Source organism: Falco naumanni, chromosome 1 (genome assembly GCF_017639655.2).
Source record: "Falco naumanni isolate bFalNau1 chromosome 1, bFalNau1.pat, whole genome shotgun sequence".
Taxonomy (NCBI): domain Eukaryota; kingdom Metazoa; phylum Chordata; class Aves; order Falconiformes; family Falconidae; genus Falco; species Falco naumanni.
This window is the reverse complement of record NC_054054.1, coordinates 108033383-108052575: the sequence shown is the minus strand read 5'-3', so window position 1 is coordinate 108052575 and position 19193 is coordinate 108033383. Positions and strand designations below refer to the sequence as shown.

Here is a 19193-nt window from a genome sequence, read left to right as displayed (position 1 = left end):
ATTACTAAGACTGCTGAACAAAAGACTAGAGAAACACCAATCTCAAACCTTTATATTAATGACCTTACTGTAGCACAGAAGTTATAAACTTACTACAAAACAAAGTGAAAGAAGCCATTGTGAAGAGTGTTGAAAAGGTATTCTAAAAACTACGACCACAGTCAGACATCCTACTTACCAAGTTACAATTTAAACACAATTTTATTCTTGAATATGAACCTTTGAACAGACTGATAGACAAATATAAAATATTACCTCCAGTAGAACAAGCAGATATGACTATAACACATGAAAAGAGACTCATTTCACACACAAAAAAATGCTGTAAAATAACAGAAGCATTAAAAGAGACCCACATATTAGATCCAGTACGTATCTTACACTTTATTTGTTTCTGTACATCGGGTCCCCAAAACCAAAGCCCACACATAAATACAAAATTCATGTATCAATATGCATTTAGCTTACAAAACACCATACTACATACAGAAATGTCCTAGATTGTTATTCAGGTGTTTTTTCTTGCTTTTTTCCCCACTTTTATAGGTCTGCTTCTCATTTTTGAGAGCATCAGCAGGCAGCAATGACTCCTGCTAAGGGCTGAGAACTCCTTTGTTTCAGCAGAGCTCAGTTTCAGCTGGTGACAGGAGTCGGGGCTGCCCGGGCAAGTATTCTCACCTCACACTGTTTAACACTCCTAGGTCTGTCCCAGAACCTTCAAGTACCAAGGACAGGTACTGAAGGGCTGGGTGGACAGAGTCAGCCAAATTTCAACTGTATAAACAGACTAAGGGTGTGTGTCAAGTGATCCGTTAATCCATTTCAAAAGTTGTTCTGCTACTATGGCACACACAATTTCTTACAAGAAAGCTGGGAATAAATAGCTAGGATACACCTTTACTTCTGTACCAGAGTCCATGCAGCAGTGGCTTATCCTCTTGGTTGACAGACCAAGTGTTTTTGTCCACCACAGGGACATTAATCTTCTTCTTTCTCAATGTAAGATTTAGCACTGACACGTGCCATTTGCCTTGCCAAGTAGCGGTCCCTTGCTGACATGACTGTCTCTTCATTGCTCCGTTTGGCAAATTTGCTCATGCTCTCAGGTGGTTTCTGTGCTTGTTCTTTCTCCTCTTTCTCCCCTCCTTCTCCAGCTTTACGTTTCTGCTCAGAACAAACTCCAGAGCTGCATCTTCCCTTCTCATCCACCTCTCTCTCTTTTCCTTTTCTCTCTTTCTCCAGATCACCCTCTCCATCTTTTTCTGAAGATGCAGGAGTACCTTCCCTCCTCTCTCTGTATTTCTTCTCATCACTACCATGCTTCTCCCTCCTGTCCTTCATATGATCTTCCTTTTCTCTGCATCTCTCTCCTCTCTCCTTCTCTCTGTCATTATACCTGTCCTTACCATTTCTTATTCTTTCTTTCTCTCGTTCCTTTTCTGAGCCCTTCTCTTCTCTCTCCTTTGCCTTCCGCCATTCTCTGCCATGTCCCTCCCTCTCTTTTCTTTCCTTGCCCCTTTGCTTATCATCTTGCTCTTCCCTCCTTCTGTAGTTATCTTTATTAGTGTGATCCCCATATCTATGTCGCTCTTCCCTTTCCCTTTGGTGATTCCTCTCATGGGTTCTACTTCTGTCATAATCTTTTTCCCTGCATTGTTCATCATGTCCTCTTCTGTTTGGTCTGTTCTCTCCCCTCTTTGTAAGATGATTTGTTTGGGCTTTTGTGCACAGCTCTTCCTCTACACTGGATGAGCTTGGTGACCTGGAATGTCTCTGGTTTCTGTGACGTTTAGCCTCCTCTTCGCTGCTCACAGGGCTCCCTCTCCTTTTCTTCTTTTTCAAATTTACTTTACTATTTTTGTCCCTCTTATCATCATCACTACTATCAGTTCCTAAGTCGGTATCTGCGTCTGGATTATTTTCTTTCTTAGCAGAGGGCTTCAGTCTTTGTCCTTCATATGGGCATTTGTTTCTTTGGTTGGAGTCTTCATAAGAACTTTCAGATTTTTCTTCCTTTATCCTACATTTTTAATGTTAAAAAAGAAAAAACAACATTACACAGCCTGAAATCTCAAGACTTTCCTATAAACTGAGTTCTGGTCAGGACTTAAGCAAAAGATGCTTCTGAAAAGTCTAAGAAAGCAACTCTATCTGTGGCTCAGGTTCCAGGAATCCAGCACAAAGGATTTCTATTAAGTATCTGTATTTGGTTCATTGGTGAAGGAGAGCTGATGCCTAGAAGAATGGCTATGGTTATGTATCTGTAGCCTCCATCTAAGGAAACAGACATAGATCTGTATTCTTGTGTAAGCTTTTTGGCAAGCTACACATTTTTTCCCGTATTCACGTCAAATAATTATCCAGAGAAGAAGCAGGTTGTATATGTTGCTAACAGAGGTAGGAACATAGCTTCCATTAGTAGTACATTTTCTTAATCCAGTATTTCTGAAGATCTCATTCTTGTGGCTAGATATAAATAAGTATCTCTTAACAGCTCGTAGATTCTTAAATAAAAAAAGCTGACCCATGGAGGACCAATTTGGGCAGTAGACAGAAAGGTTATGCTTTGTCATTCTTTTCTGACTGATAAGGAAATTATGTTTTCTCACAAAAGCCACGCCTCTTCTTTTTAATCATACAGCTACAGTAATAGCCTGTGGTAAATTCTTGTGAATCAGCACACAATCTAGTTAGAACGAATGCTTGAAGCATGCTTGAAAGCACGGTTAGTCAACGAACAATGACTAAAAATTATGCTGAAAAGTTTGATAATTTATTTAGTAATCCAGTTAATTAAAATAAGTCAAAGGTGGATCCCTTTTGAGACAAGTGATGCAAATTCTGAGAACTAAAAATAGAGACTGTGCCACCATAAAAAAATTAAAATATACACCTGAACTACTTGTTTTCCCCTGAATTATTTTTATATACAATTCACAAAAGGAACATTTCCTTGATTTGCAAGATTAAGAAACCATCATTTCAAATGATCTCTAGACAGTACAAAACTACATCATCCTAAAGGCGCTGTAAAAGAACTATTACATCAAATGGACCACCAAGTGGGCTGACCACTACTGCTACTGTTTTTAGAAAAGAGATGCTACCGAGTACCTTAGATTTCATCAAGAAAAAATAATAATCATGAAATGCAAAATTAATTTAACCACCTCAGTAGCAACCTCTGTGCACCACTGAAACCAAGGAGGTATTTCTCTTTGGTGAAAGCCTGAGACAGGATGTTTTTCCAAACACATAGGTATACTAATACTTTAAGTCTCAAATGACAAAACTGTTGATTTCAAATTTCCCATTTTCTGCTTAAATTCAGGAAGCTGTTTTGCTTTTCTTCGAGTTGGTGATTCTTACTTCCTAGTTCTTTTACACTGCTTTCCCCTATTTATTTCCAATAAGGTGGCATACCCTTATGCTGAAGACATAACTTATTTCAGATAGTCAAGTAACTTCACTGTGATTGCATTCTCCATTTAAGCTAAGAACATATTTTCTAATAATCCAATCTCAGATCCAGAAGATTTCTTGATGAAAGCTGCACTGTTTTTTTCTGACAGCAAGCAATTAGCTACTGACATCCAGGTTTAAGGCCTATCTCAAGTGAGGTTCAACCTGAATTAATTGTTTCAGATGATCAATTGTTGCATATAATAAACATATGCCCTTCACCATACTTATCCACAGGGCAGAATTTCACCATCTCAATTACAGAAATCATTCAGCCTCATCTCATTACATCACTTTGGAATGTGCATATATTAAGATTTTTAAATATTCCCACTGGGTTTCCTATAGATTTCATTAATTTACTTTTACCACAGCATAACACTCAATTTATTTTTATGAGCCTGTAAATGTGGAGTAAGTACAAAGTTAGGAATTCACATTCATATCACAACATTGCTTCCTATGACTTACCTCTGTGCTCGTTATTTTACATTTTCAAAAGTGATTCAAAATGTGTAACTTAATGCAGATGGCCAAGTATTATGTAAACCAGAGTAAATATAGGTTACAATTGTGCCAGTATTACAAGTATGACTGTCTTGATGCTTTTAAAATGGCATCCCTCTCCTGCTCATTTCTGTCTTCTAGCCTATACCACTGATGGTCGTTGGACATTTTCCGAATAATTCAGTTAATCAACTGTATAGCCATCAGCTTACCCTACCAGTGTTTTAGTACTCTCTAATTCTTACAGTGTTCCAGGGACTCTGGAATCACAAACAGAAAGAAGCTGGTTTGTATATGAACGTGTTCTGGTATCGCATCCTACCTGGCTTCACGGAAGCTGCATTTAGGCATCTCTTCTTCCCCTACCCTCTGGTTTAAAAGATGTCTGTAAAATCCACTGAGATCCTTCTGTTTAGTCACATCCAGGTACGCTAAGGGGAAGAAAGTAAGGCTGGATTTACTGTACCACAAATACTCATCAGATACAACTCACAATTGGTAAGACATCACCAAGACTGCAATCTCCACCCTGGAGGTTTTCAAGCCCAAACTGGAAAGGCCTTTGAGCTGCCTGATGTGACCTCAGAGCAGACCAAGCTTTGAGCAAGAGGCTGGAGCAGATGGCCTCCAGAGATCCGCTCCAAGCTGATTTATCTTATGATACTACATCCCATTCTTCACACCCATTCCTGGGATACTGTACAGAACGTCTGAAGTAAGAAGTGTAAGCATCATTGTAGCCCAGGCTTATGAGTCTTCCTTCAAATACTGACCCCTCCTCAAAAATTAAAAGTAGCGACCCAAATAGTACTGACACACAAACAGCTTCCTCTGTTCCTTTAGTAACGTGCACAAAGAAAAGTAACAGACAAAGTAGGATCTGATTCAGTATCTGCTATCTGGTCCTTTTTTAATTACCTCAAGCCTCACAGGGAGACTAGATAACAATGCTGCAAATCACGTACAAGGCCATAATTCTTTTTAAGGGGAATTACTTCAGTGTGAATCTCACCCTCAAGAGCTGCCTCTCTTCTTTCTCTTTCCTCCTCCTCAGCCCTTTCTTGCAGCTTCTTCTTATAGGCTGAAGTCACAAAAGCCTCTTTGTGAGCAAACTCTCCTCCTTCCATTTCACGTTCTTTCTGAATTTTTCTTTCCATTCTTTTTTCTTGCTCCTTCTTTCTAATCTCAGCTGCTTTGAGGATATTTTGGATGTATCTGGGCTAAAATAGGAAGGAAAAAAGGTACTGTGCTGAGAGAACACAAATTTGGATTGATGGAGATGTTGAAGAGAGTTGGTAATGGAAGAAAATTGACAGAAAAGCTAGTCTAACATAGTCTCACCAACTGACAGCTATATGAAACAAACTGTCATTCCATTTTAGGTCACTAATGTGGCATGCTTCCCAATAACAAAAGAGGCTGCTGTATACAATCAAAACATTCAGCCCATCTCTGACTGGGATGATTTTTGCTCCAAGTTTAAGGAAATGTTTTTTGATTCCTCACCCCTCTGTCTTCTGTCTTGTAAATGTCTTGCTTTCTATTGCTGTAAAGCAGTGGGAAGCTTCCTTTTATACCCACAAAACCTGACAAGAGCTTTCGAATGAAACAGAGTAAGTAACAATGAAAATATCACTTGTCAGAATAATTCAGCAATGCTTTGAAACAAGGCTTTGGGCTGTGGAAACTGGCTCACATGTCATCACTGAAAGTTACTTTCATCTTCTAACAGTCCTCCAGTAAGCACACTAGTGAGTGAGGGGGGACGATTTATGTTCATTGGCTTAACAATAAAAAGTCTTTATCATCAGAAGTAGTATTGTTGCTGGCCCATTGCCTCTAATCTTATTATCCCATTGTAATATTCTCTTCCGAAACACACAGAAAGATATGCTATATGTACATCATAAACTGGGTGGGGAACTTGTAGTCTGCTGCCCTCCTGAATACCACTGGATCAGGACTCTGAAGTATCTGATGACTAGCAGTTTTGCCAAAATTCTTGCAAATTACTACCTTATGTAACAGGATTTGAACCCAATACTTGCATGCCCCATGAGAAAATGCATTTGGCAAAGCTTAAAAGTTAATCATCATAGTTATTCCAAGCACACGGAGATAAGACAGACAGCATACATTTTCAGGTATCGACCTTTTTGTCATCTTTTCCAGATAACACTCTGGCATTACTTTCTTTTTTCTTCTGCTGCATTTCATCATAAATACTGTCGTATTCATACACTGTAGCGTCTTCCTCCAAAGCCTTCTGAATCTCCAATTTAGTCTAAATAAAAAAAAAAAAGGTGGAGAAGAAAAGATAACAAAAAATTAAGCATGAAATTTTTACTATTTTCAAACGTTTTATTTCTATATTGTAATTTAAACAGACCTATATCCATTGGAACATTGAGTGTAAATTAAAAACAGTCTGATATACAGAGCGCTTGAACTGTTTACCAGGATTGAGAAGACTAACAACCAGATCACCACCAGTATTTGCAGTTATAGGAAATACAGGAAGCAAAGTGTACCGGAAACTTCATAATGAGTAAACTGTTTCATCAGATAACTTAATTCTTTTTCTTTAATAAACAGTAAATACCATTTCAGTAAGTTCTACTATCTGTTTTCATCTATAGTTTATCCCCAAAGCTCCACGTAATAAACACATACCAGTGTCATTCAGGATACAATTCCCTATTTCACAGTTCTATCTTCTGTTTGTACAGTCAAGTTGGAAGGAAGAACGGTGAAACCGTTCAGTTCTTAAAAGCCCTATCAGAAAAAAAGCCAACTACTAGGGGAACCCTTGGATCAGACCTCCTGATGATTGAAGAGGAATGCTGAACCACCACCATACAAGTTTCTCAGGCACGTATTACCTCCATTTAAAAACAGTGATACGTTAAACACATGATGCATAAGTATTTTTCTCTTCTAACTACGTCTTATTAGTCTGGAATATTTAGAATGTCAAAATTAGTGGTTTCTCTGTACAATTTATTTCTCAATTACAGTAAAAAGCTCACTGCTGGTATCTATCTAAGTATTTAAAAAACAATACTTTGTAACATTATATTCTACAAACGAAACAAAGCATCTGAGAAATTCATCAATGCATTCTATGGCACAAACCAAACTTCAACCTCTTGTGTATTTCAGTGCTTGCATTGAATAAACAGCAATTGTATTGTGTTTTAAATTATTACTAGCTCTGTGTTAAACCTCATTCATGCAGCTTTCATTGGGCAGTTCTTCAGCTACTCTGATATAGCCAGAAGAATTTCAAAAAGAAAAATCTTGCCCAGAAAAGTGAAACAAAATCTTTGCTAGTGGAAATACTCTGAGAACTTCAAGTCAAGTTTTAAAGAGAGTCTTGTGCTGCAAAGGGCAATGCACAAAAAAATTTTTTAAAAGGTGTCCTGGTTTCACCTGGGATAGACTTAAATTTTCTTCTTAGTAGCTCATACAGTGCTGTGTTTTGGAATTTGTATGAGAATAACGTTGGTAACACACCGATGGGTTTAGTATAAACACTACTTAGAAACAACTAAGTCAAGGACTTTTCAGCTTCTCAGGTCCTGCCAGCGAGAAGGCTGGGGGGCACAAGAAGCTGGGAATGGGCACAGTCAGGACAGCTGACCCAAACTGGCCAAAGGGATATTCCATACTATATGATGTCATGCTTAGTATATAAACTGGGGGGAGCTGGCTGAGGCAGGAGAGCGGGTCACTGCTCTGGGACAGGCTGAGCATCAGTCAGTGGGTGCTGAGCAACCATACTGTGCATCACGTGGCTGTTTGTTTTTTTTTAAAATGTATTTCTCTTTCTCTTTTTGTTATCTTTCTTTTCATTACAATTAGTAGCAGTAGTATTAGACTTTATTTCAATTATTAAACTGTTCTTATTGCAACCCATGGGTTTTACCTTGTTCTAATTCTCCTCTCCATCCAGCTGGTGGGGGGTGAGTGAGCGAGTGGCTGCATGGTACTTAGTTGCTGGCTGGGGTTAAACCATGACAAAGGGTAACCCTAGTTCTGAAGTCGCACTTTTATGTTTCTGCAGTTATTTAATGAAAGGGAATGATGCAGTAATTTCTCAATCTGTCATGGGCATGAAGAGTCCCCACCGCATCTTACCTGTTTCATTGCTTGTTTTTTCAATGCTTCTTTCTGAAGACTTTCACCAACAGATGGCTATAAAAAGGAAACATTGCAGAAATAAAATTAATTACATTGACACAGCTCATATTATTTTTCAACTATCCTAACGAACAACTATATAATAGCCTCATTACATAGGTCAGTCTCTCACATCAATGGGATTTTCTGTAAGCAAGAAAAACTAAAAGTTCATCCACAAGCATACAATGAATCAGTCTTTTTACCATGAGCAACATATTGCAGTACCTCGACTTATATATGTGTATACATTTTTCTTACAAAAATGGCGATGAGTTTAAGAATGCTATTTCCATGATATGTGTACCTCAAAAGCTGCATAAAACTTCATGCCATTTCATAAAACAAGTAATCTCATGATTACTTGAAGAAATGCTCAGAGATATAGAAGTTCTGTGAAAACTGTTTAGTTCCCATGCCTTCCTCCAACCACTGCCAAAAAAAATGGTAGAAAAGACATACCCCTCCACTATGGCAAGGGTCAGTCTGTGGGTGCAAGAAACTAGCATATCAGCAGGCAAACCATCTAGCAAAGGACAGCAAAAGCCAGTACTGAAACAAATTCCTAGAAGAAGGATGCTTGTAATACATCTACTCATGCCCGAACACCACAATTCTTTCAGTTTCTGCCATTAAAAAAAAAAAAAAAAAAAAAGAAAATGCAGAAAACAAATCCCCTAAATCAACAGAAAGTGAATTATCCCCTCCTACCAATTTATGTATCAAAAATGTTTTAATGTTCTTGGGAATTATATGTTGTGGATAATGAAGAATAAATGTTCTTGATTATTTTTTAAATTATATTTCTAATAGTCCATGAAATAGATAGGTGCTATTCAGGATATACATACTCTTCTTCCAGCACATAAATGTCATCAGAGATGTAGCAGTCACGAGCAGACATTCTTACTGACAATCACATGGAAAACACTGTATTCATAGCAAAAAACCAAATATCCAAAAGGATTTGGCACTTATTTCAGGTTTGAGCTGTACCATCAGTTCATATTTTTAGAAATAAGAATACTGCTGATTTGAACAGCATGTACTTCAATCATTCATGTTTCATTTCTGAAGATTAATATGCTACGAAATAGCAATACTAATCTTTCCTAGGAAAAACATATCCACTACCAAACACATGTTTTCTAATCATACTGTCTTTTAAGAAAAGCTTTGCATTTTATTATGTCTATTAATTACTGCTGAAGTAAACTGCATATCTATTTTTTTCTCAACCAACAAATACTGTTAATTTATTCACTATAAACGACAGAACTCGTATCCTTGGTTATGTAATGAATTATCTCTTAATCTTAAAAAGCAGAAATAGAAGGGAAAAATCCTTTTGCAATTTGGCAGTTTCCCACGTTTTGCAACTTTGACTAATATGTGCTCTGTATCACATTCTAAAAAGACAGAGATTGTGTAATCAGTTAATAAAATTTAAAAATGGAAATGAACTAGCAAGGAGCTTGGCAGCGAGGACTAGGATATTCTACAATGAAACAGAATTAGTACCATATAAATAAAAACAGATCCCCTGAACAAGGAGGCTTTTGAATTCATTTGATGTTGAAAATAACATGATATGGCCCCTCTTTTTTATGCTACTAGAATTTTAACAGATGTGTCAACAAGGAAAAAACCCAACTGCTTTTCCACAGTTTTCTGTATGACAGACTGTGAACAGTCCAAATATTTTTTTTTACTGGTTAATTTCAGAAACAGGGAACAAGCTGTGCCATGAGCAGCAGTTAATGGAGTTTCATGGTATGTGACACTGTGCCCTCTGTCTCTTTATTTCCCCTATCACCTCCTCAGACAGGGTGCCTACTTCATTTGGCAGGTGAGCCACACTGTGTGTGACCAAAAGCCAGCCCGGTGTTGAGCAGCCAGTCAACAGTTGCTCCTCAATGCTGAGAAAGATGAAAATCACAAATTCTCATCTGTGTTCATCCCTTTACCCAGCTGCTAATTTTCAGCAAGACCACAGGAACACAGTATCTTTGGGACTTCTGCTACCCACCAAGGGTGGTTAAGATTGTTAGTGAGTTCCCAAGTCATACAGGACTAACACAGTGACCATCACTAAGGGATTTTTTTCTGCTCTGCAAACCATGAATACTAAAATGACTTGCAAGCGTCTCTAGCTCTTTTTAATTAAAAAAATAAAAAAATAAAAGGCAGTAAGGTTATCTCACAGGAGTGCCAGATACTTCTAAACTCAGCAAGAGAAGGTGCTACAGCGACGCAGTCGGTATTTGGAGAAGTACATACGGTATCACGTAATAGCACCCACTGAATTCTAGACATTTGCTCGCTTCCCATAAACACGCTAGTACTCACTTTCCTAAGTAATATTACAAACAGAAAATCCCGAGGCACAGAATATTCAAAATATTCCTTCCTAGCCCACTCCAAGTGAGGGATTTAAAGTAAAAATGGGCACTCAAAAGGGCATGTATTCCAACTTTTTCTGGTGCTTTAATTGCTACACACAGACTCAAATAACATCCATCTCTGCTTTCAAAATGTTAAACCTTGTGGTTAAACCACAGTAGCAAAGGGAAACCATGATACGCACTTTCGTGGCTGCAGTTACGCTCACCAGCAGAACGCAGCCCCTCTGTCCCATCCAGCTGCAGCTGACCAGGTAAGGAAGCAGACCACGCTTCAGGCTTTAGGAAGCTGGGCTTGGTAAACATCAGCAACACACTCCGAGAGCCCGCTGCTGTATCAGTGGTACACCCTGTATGCGGCACCTTGCTGACTGTTTGGGCTAGAATGGGATAAAGTTTCTTATTTATTTTTGTAGCTGGTTGGTTGGCTGGCTGATGGAAGTAGATAGTGGACTATTTTGTTTAAAACAACCTACAAGAAACCTGACCATTCATCTAGTATTTACCTCCGGATTTCAAGATTGAAGAGCTGACATTGAGACACATTTAAAATACTGTAATTAATTTTTATGTCCTATGCTTTCTTTTAAAAATGCTATAAATGAGCCAGCATAAACTTCTTAATATAAAGAGCTATTTTAAGTTGGCAGTGGGACACAGACCAGCATTACACAGAAGACCTAGACTTCCTCCTGGCTCTTGGGAAGGAAGATGGTCCTCTGCTTGACATACTAAGGGTCATCACTGAAGGTTTCCTTTATCAGATACTTACACTGACTGCTTTTACAGAAAGATCCCTAAACAGTAAGGAATCTCTCCTGCATTATGCCAGAAAGCAAGGGCTCAGTTCCACAGTTATATTTACAGAATAAGATTTATTCCACCAAAATATTTTTAATACTGCTTAGAAAGTTTTCTCTGCCTATGTGAAATAAACCTGTTGATCTACAAAGATTACATATACACAAAAGTAATACATGATCCTCATTATTGTACATGTAATTGTAAAGAAGTACACCTGTGATTTGTTTGTCTAGAGTGGCAGTAAGTTTACACAAAACAAACACCTTCCCTAATGGTTTATGGTGGACAATTTCCTGTTGTGCTATGAGCTCTGATAGATGAGAACTTCCCGTTCTTTTGTATTGTTTTTACTTATCAACTGCCCATTTATTAAAGGCCCTATAAGCTCAGCAATCTGTCTCACACTTTCTCCTTCCCTGCAGTCGTTATTCTTCCGATGCACAAAGCTTATAGTTTAATATTTTCTTGAAGGAGAAAATGTTTTAACCCTATCCTGTCAAAACACATAGAATCCATGCAAATCAAGAAACTCTTAGAAATTAAGACCTTCCAGCCCACCATTCCTATGAGACCATGGAACATACCTTGTGCACACCTGAAAGGGTGGAGGGAGAGAAATTACCCCAATTACTATTATTTCCCATTGCTCTCTCCCATTTCTTATCTCCTTTGTGTATTTGCAAGTCTCTTTCAGGTTCTTAAGTGCTTAAGCTACCTTATTTTTATCCTGCAGGCAAGCACCCCTTCTAAGTTCAGAAACTTACTATGGGCAAACATCAGACAAGGGATTTCATAAAGCTTAGAAAATCAAACCAAAAGCAGGATAGCAAATGTTTTACCCAGATGTGCCTAGTTTAAAGAATACTTGGTCTCTATTTATCCTGAATTACTACTTGTTTGTTCTTGGGGAAAAAAAGCCAGTTGCTGACATTGGGTTTTCAGAATTCCTCCTAAACTGCTGCTGTAAATGACATCATTTCTGGAGCAGAGTGTGCAGCACCATTTAAGCATAGTCTCAGAAAACAAGTCTTATTCTGTAACTAGTATCATTCTCAGTGTTGTAGCTGTTTTCTAGGAAGTTACAACCTTAAATCTGAATTTCAGAATGTCTTGTAAAAAAGTCACAACTATTTTAATAGATGGTCTTGAAGTATATGTGGGATGCTTGACTTGTTTTTTGCCACTGACTGCCACAAGTATGAGACCAACAAATTCTGACATAATAGCTATTACTAATGGAGTATCTCATATTAGCTGCACAGCCTGTCTCCTAAGGACAAGCATTTGTGGTTGCTACCAGAACTCCAGGCATGGTACTTACTAAGAGAATGTAAGATGTCACTCCATTCCTTTTTTTAAAACCAAATGATGCTTCTGCTCTAATATAACCAGTTACAAAAGAACCAGGAGGGGGCTTTGCCCTTTAGATTGCCCTTTTGAATTCTCTACATGCTGCTTTGCAGTAGACACATAAAATAAATTACCTTTGTTTAAAGTGAAATACATTTTAAAGGGAAATTAAATGCTTCAGTGATGTCAGGCAGATCATATGTAGTTTGATTTTAATCTCTCACTACAACCATATAGTTTTAACTGAATGCATAGAAAAATATTTAACCAAACAGCAAGAGCAGGATAATTTGGAGCTCTATTTGATCAGCACGTAAAAGAAGCACAGTCAGTCAGTTCACCAAAAGCACAGCCTACATGTATAGTGAGCCAGCCAGTCCAAGAGCAATTTATTGTTAAAGACTGAGAAATAGATACTTTCAGAGCAAAATTCACCTCATTGATTTTAGGTATCTACTTCAGCATGAGGTAACGTGTACCTGTGTCTCTACTGAGTGTAGACGGAGCTCTGGGAACTCAAGTGTAGATACCTGCAGGTGTTTCAATGGATCTTGCTGCAAGTCTGTGGCCTGATGTGGCTGTGTCTCTGAGAGGCTGAGATCTGACCCTGCTCACATCATTCTTCTCGCATCACGTAAGGAATCCCAGACTGTGAGATCTTTGCATTCATGACACTTTGGTATCAAGACATCTTAAAACGAGCTACTTATATGCTCGTGTATATGAATTTATATGTAATTAGTAGTAAATTGTTAAGGCTTGTCCTCACAGAGACCTAGATTATCCGACTACAGCCTGCACATGGATGACCACTAAATACACACAAGACCCAAACCTTCACGGGGTGGGGAAATCAAGTCAGGCACCAGATTCACCTCAATTCATAGCAGTCATGGCTACTAGCAGAAGATTAGGAGAAAGAACATGAAAAACAAGTCACATACAAAATTAGCTTTCCCTGGCACTCCCTCCTAGCTTCCAGAAACCAGATTAGGGACTTCCTGAACCAGAGGATGCACCTGGACCATTGTTTGACACCAAGAGCATCCCTTAATTTGACTAATCCATTTCTGAATCCATTTATGTTTTTGGCAGTGCCACAATATCCCATGGCAATGAGTTCTACAACTTAATGATACATTGTGTGGAGAAAACCTCCCCACTTCCTCTTGTTTAGACTAAACCAGTTACTTGGTAATTCCATAATATAGCCTACTGCTCAAATTATGAGAAATGGCAAAATCATTTTACTTTCTCTGAATCATCCTTGATTTTACACACATCATCTTGAGCTATTCCTCTCTACTTCCTTCTCAGTAATCTCTTTTCTAAGAGCTCCTTCAGCCTACTTCATCTTACCTTGCATGAAAACTGTTGCACAAACTCTGGTCATCAACAATACTCATTACTTGGCCAATCTCTTTTTTCTTTTTTTTTTTAGTCATACTGTATCCTTTGCAAAGTTGCAAAGTGAACAGAAGGATCTGTAAGCAAAATCCAGTATCTGAGTCTACAACAGGATAGTTTTCTGCTTGCTTTCAGTCTCCTTTGTGCCTGCTTAAACACTCCATTTATCTTTCAGATGGTCACTAAAAACCACCACCACATCAAGCTGATACATTCACAGAACTATCCAAATTGACTCCACAATCTCTCTCCTGAATTTAGCACCTACTATGAACAGTTATTTTTTCAGCTACACTTTACACCCTGTAGCAACAAATCAGTTCTGAAAGGCTGGTAGGGTACAGGAATGTATGCTGGGTGATTCTGATACAATCAAGAAACAGACATTTTACCTGCTGTACAACAGAGATATTTTCAACTACATTCCAAAGATAAAACAGAACATGGAACGGTGCACTGGGAATAGTGACAAGCCACCTCTGAAAATGCAAGGCATGAATAAGAGGAACAATATTTTTGGAGAAAATTGATATATCATAAATAACTACACCAGAACGGAAACTTGTTTCTAACATACCAGTTTGTTGCTGTAACATTTCTCTACAGCAGGCTTTCCTAAGAGTAACAACCTTCCCTCCAGTTTTTAAAGACAGCAACAACTCTGAAGGCAAGTAACTCAGAAATATATTGGCTGTAATCACCTGGTTTACTTTTTCCCCAGTCAACATTGAATTTCAGTAAAATTCCCATTCCAGATGTTCTGCTTCTTACAAACTAACCCGAAGACCATCTTTATTGGCAACTAACATCCATTAACGTACTTAACCACAACAAGAACCCTTTCAAATTCCTTTAGCAAAGGTACAGGCAAAATCTTAATGAAATATGCATAGTAACATTTTTTAAAAGGGAGAAAAAGTTTGGTGTCTAATATATAATCACAGACCAAGTCAGGTGTGCAGATTTCCTAGCACAAACTTTATTAGAGTTCAGTTAAAAATACATAATCTCCAGACATTTGAGATGTAGTTCTGACTGATAAGGTAGCAGACAGGAAATGAAACCCCTCCCAAATGCTGCTCCTTATCTTGAAAAGCTCTGAAATTATTACTGAACTAATAAAGTAATTTTGCTTTTTTAAAAAAAATATCTTCTTTGATAAAGGCAGTTATGAGATTATTACTTTTTGCTGGATATGTACCATACTGATGAGCATGACAACTTTTAAGAGTCTTTGTAACAGACTCTGGTAGTGAATCTGTCAGCCTTTCTGAAAGGGAGAATACTTGATCTGTTAAGCTAAAAGTTAGCAGACCACATCATACATTATTATTGTTGTTGTTGTTACTATTGTTAGAATTCATTATTTTGCTTTAATGTTTAGATATTATGAGAAAATGGTAAAGTGAAAAAATGCAAGATAGCCCCATACTCAGGAAGGTTCATAATCCTACCATGTAATGTTTGATGATAATAGATTAAATCAAGCTAATTCTTGGGATCTCGAAAATGTGGGGTCAGTCCCTTAATGAAGAGAAAGGCAACAAATCCCAAACTGACAAGGAAAGCACTCCTACCACGGTGGACAGCAGATCCACTGTTATCACCATTTAAACAAAAGGCTCTCTTCAGAGCTACAGTGCCAGCTATGAGCTCAAGTGGACAGACGCACCCCCGAGCGCGCTGAGGACAGCAGCTAAACAAGGAAAGAGATGGGATTTAAGATGTGCTCCTGTCCTCTCTGTTTTCTGTAAGTCCTTTAAGCTGCATGGAGGCAGTTTAATGTTGAGGGCTGAGCGGGTATCACTAGAAAGGCCCTCAAACCTGTCATGCCCTGTACAAAGGGAGCTCAGGTACTTTCAACAGCAGCATTCTGGATTGTGTCATGGAAGCAGGTACACTGAGACTGGGAGTTGCTAGATTCAGGCTTTCTGTGATACAAAAATAACAACTGCTAGTTCGTTTTAAAAATAAATGTTTTGATAATATGAGTCAGAAACTGACAAAGATTATTTGAAGCTTTATTAGCTGGTTTTTTTCAACCACGCAAAGGAACAAGCATTGTGTGAGGCTCTAGAGCAGTAACAACATTTTTGTAACACAGGTTCTGTTTCTAAATTTCAACTTCTTAAAGGCTAACATTCTAGAGTACAGGTATATGTAAAGTTTATTTTCCAGGTGTTGTGGAAAAAAGCTAAATATGCACATAACGACATTATGATTAAATTATCACGAGTAATTCCAGATCAATAAAACCCGTAAATTGTAACATTATGTCCAGAAAGCTCCATCCATATGGATAGCTCATCTCCACAAATCCAAGTTTCTATTCTTTATTTGTAAACTATAAAGCTACTGGCTTATACCCTTCAAAAATTCTGTTTTAGAAGTTGGGTTTCTGTAAGGTATCCAAACCAGCCTATATACTACACCAGTTCTTAGATGCTCCCCATACTCACAGCGTTAATCCAGCAGTGTAACTTTTATAGTGTACAGCACCCTCTACTGGGACAGGCAGAAAGCCAGTATTTTGAAGGTAACACTTTAAAAATGTTAAAAATAAAGGAGACTATGGAAAAGAACACTTACGACATCACACAATATAGTCAAGCATCACAAAGTATCAACATACTCTGTGATCATAGAAAAGCTGTGTACTAATACTGCAAGTACTGTAATTCCAGAACTACAAGTAATTCTCATTACTTGCCCCTACTTCTTTTTTTTTTTTTTTTTGCGCTTTAGAACTCTGGGGTTTTAAAGCTTTGCTTTTGTTTACAGTGAGGCTGAACATCATAAATGAGTTCTATCAAATTTGGATGGAATGAACTAAAGGATTAAATACACTTCACTAGTATACTCTTAAGTATCTGAGAAAGGACTGTTGATTACTGCTTGTTTTTCTATTTGCAGGCGTATTTACCAGCGATAACCAACAAATTTATTTACAAGCTAGATACTCTTGCAAACTGGTTCCCACATGGGATGAACTTCTGGAAGATTTGACAGAAAGTAACTAAGAAGTGATGTTACACTTTATGTAACTTGTGCTAAAGAAAACATCTATTTTATGCCCAAATCCAAAATCATGGCATATGCCTTAGTAACACTGCCACAAGCTGATGCAAGCATTACGGGTTATAAGCAAGGAATTTGGAGAATATGAGCCAAATTTCAGAAGAAAACAGCTGGACTGACCTCTTCATCAGAGTCATCTGCAAACACCGAGAGTTTCTTCGAAACAAGATTTTTCTGTGGCGTTTTTTTTGGCATAATGAGCCCATATCTAGGGGAAAAAATAAAAATTACCTTTACCATTACTTACAACAAAACACTGAGGATGTTTCAAAACAAAGATCTACCATTCACAATTCTGGAAACAAAAGATCAGCATCAACATAACGTATTAAGTATAGATCTGAGCAGTGTTGGCAGCAGCGTGCTCAGCCTTGCCATATGGTTGCTAGCTTCTCCCATAGCTGTTGCTGTCCTTTTCCACGCAGTTTCTGGGTGCCAATGATCCTCCTACATTAGGGAACAAATCTCCCCTGTCCAGAGCTCTCCAAGTGATTTTTTGTCCTGAGAAGTAAGGAATTACTATTGCTTAACCTGCACAGATTTTGTCTTGGTCTACGCTAGGCGCTACTCCGTAACTACATTTGCCGGAGCAGTAAGTTCACCTACTTTGCATGGCGATGGAAACCACCAACCCGCAGACACAGCTACGGCAAAACACAAGATTGGCAGTCAGATCGTGTCATGCAGAGACTAACTACACACAGAGAACTCCTCGGCCGACACAGCCAGTCTCTGCGCTCACATATACCTCCTACGTTTTTGACAATGAGCAATCTCCACCGCAGGATTCCCCGCCCCCCCCCCCCCGCACCCGCGGCCTCCTGAGGAGGCTCGACTTCCCCAGAGAGAAAACGAGCCCCGGCAACACCGCAGCGAGCCCCGGCCCCAGGCAGGGCCCTGCCCGCACCCGCCCCAGCGCCCCCCGGCCGGCTGCCCCGCACAGCGCGGCCCGCTCGGACCCGAGGCCCCCGGCAGCGGCGCGGCGGGGCCTCCCCACCCCAGCGTCACTCACTGCTTGCTCAGCGCCGCCATCTTGTCCCCGCCGCTGCCGTCGCTAAGCAAAGCCGCCCCGCCGTTCCGCAGCCGCAGATTCCTCGCGGCCGAGACGTCCCCCGCTGGCTCGGGGACCCCCGCCGCCCCGCGCCGCGGTCCCGCTCCAGGAGAGAGGCAGAGGGCGGGCGCCGGGGGCCGGCGGCGACTGTTTAACGGCTCCTTGGCGAGTGGCGAAAGTGCCGGTGGGGGAAGGGCTGTTGCGAGCCGAGCCGAGGGGAGCCGAGCCGGGCCGAACGGAGCCGAGGGGAGCCGAGCCGGGCCGAACGGAGCCGAGCCGAGCCCGGGCCGGGCCGAACGGAGCCGAGCCGGGCCGAACGGAGCCGAGCCGACCCCGCGCCGGGCCGGGCCGAACGGAGCCGAGCCGGGCCGAACGGAGCCGAGCCGAGGGCGCTGGCAGTTCCTCAGGGCAGTGGCTGCTGCTGCCCGCGGCCGGGCGGAAAGGCCTGTGTAGGCCTGGGGCGGGCAGGCACCCCCGAGGCCGGCAGGACCCCCGAGGCGGGCAGGGACCCCCCAGGCCGGCAGCTACCCCGAGGCGGGCAGGCACCCCCAGGGCCGGTGGGACCCCTGGGGCAGGCAGCCCCCCTTGAGGCTCTCCCTACGCCCCCACCCCCGGGGGGTGCAAAGCCACCCTGTCCCTGCCCAGCCATCGCCTACCTGGAGGTGTCGCTTGTTGCCAACTGAAGAAAGAAAGAGGAGTTTAATTTCCCAACATTTTATTAAAAAAGTGATTCTGCCGAAAGAAACGTTATTGGAAAGATGAAATCTTGCTACCGACAGTGCTGTTGGTGGTAATCTCAAGCTTTATCCCAATAAGAAAGGTTTTTCTGCTATATTAAAAGTGTAAGGCTTTTCTACAGCGTGTTCAGAACTTTACAAAATGCTGATGAACAACAACCTTTACTTAAAATTATTCCTAAAGAGTAATTCAAGGAGACTGAATCCTGGAAA

The 19193-nt window shown here is 40.1% G+C and overlaps 1 protein-coding gene across 2 annotated transcripts; it reads right to left on the bottom strand.

The window, feature by feature from the left end:
- Nucleotides 1-364: 364 nt before the first annotated feature.
- Nucleotides 365-18357, bottom strand: NSRP1 (nuclear speckle splicing regulatory protein 1). Of its 2 annotated transcripts, XM_040616874.1 has the most exons (7): nucleotides 18205-18357; nucleotides 17313-17400; nucleotides 8110-8166; nucleotides 6122-6253; nucleotides 4982-5189; nucleotides 4292-4400; nucleotides 365-2020 (listed from the first exon to the last, which is right to left on the bottom strand). In XM_040616874.1, the coding sequence occupies exons 1-7, from the start codon at nucleotides 18222-18224 to the stop codon at nucleotides 979-981; spliced, it is 1656 nt and encodes a 551-aa protein (XP_040472808.1). In that variant the 5' UTR covers nucleotides 18225-18357; the 3' UTR covers nucleotides 365-978. The 2 variants fall into 2 exon arrangements, with proteins under 2 accessions (XP_040472808.1, XP_040472817.1); XM_040616883.1 differs by lacking the exons at nucleotides 8110-8166; nucleotides 17313-17400; nucleotides 18205-18357 and having other exon boundaries at nucleotides 6106-6187.
- Nucleotides 18358-19193: the final 836 nt, after the last annotated feature.

Bases quoted from the DNA above. Each gene is read 5' to 3' on its own strand.
- NSRP1 (XM_040616874.1), bottom strand. From the start codon at position 18,224: ATGGCGGCGCTGAGCAAGCA. The intron at 17,401-18,204 runs GTGAGTGACGCT...TTTTTCCCCTAG, and splicing joins ATGGCGGCGCTGAGCAAGCA to ATATGGGCTCATTATGCCAA. The intron at 6,254-8,109 runs GTAAGATGCGGT...TTTTTTATTTAG, and splicing joins AAAAACAAGCAATGAAACAG to ACTAAATTGGAGATTCAGAA.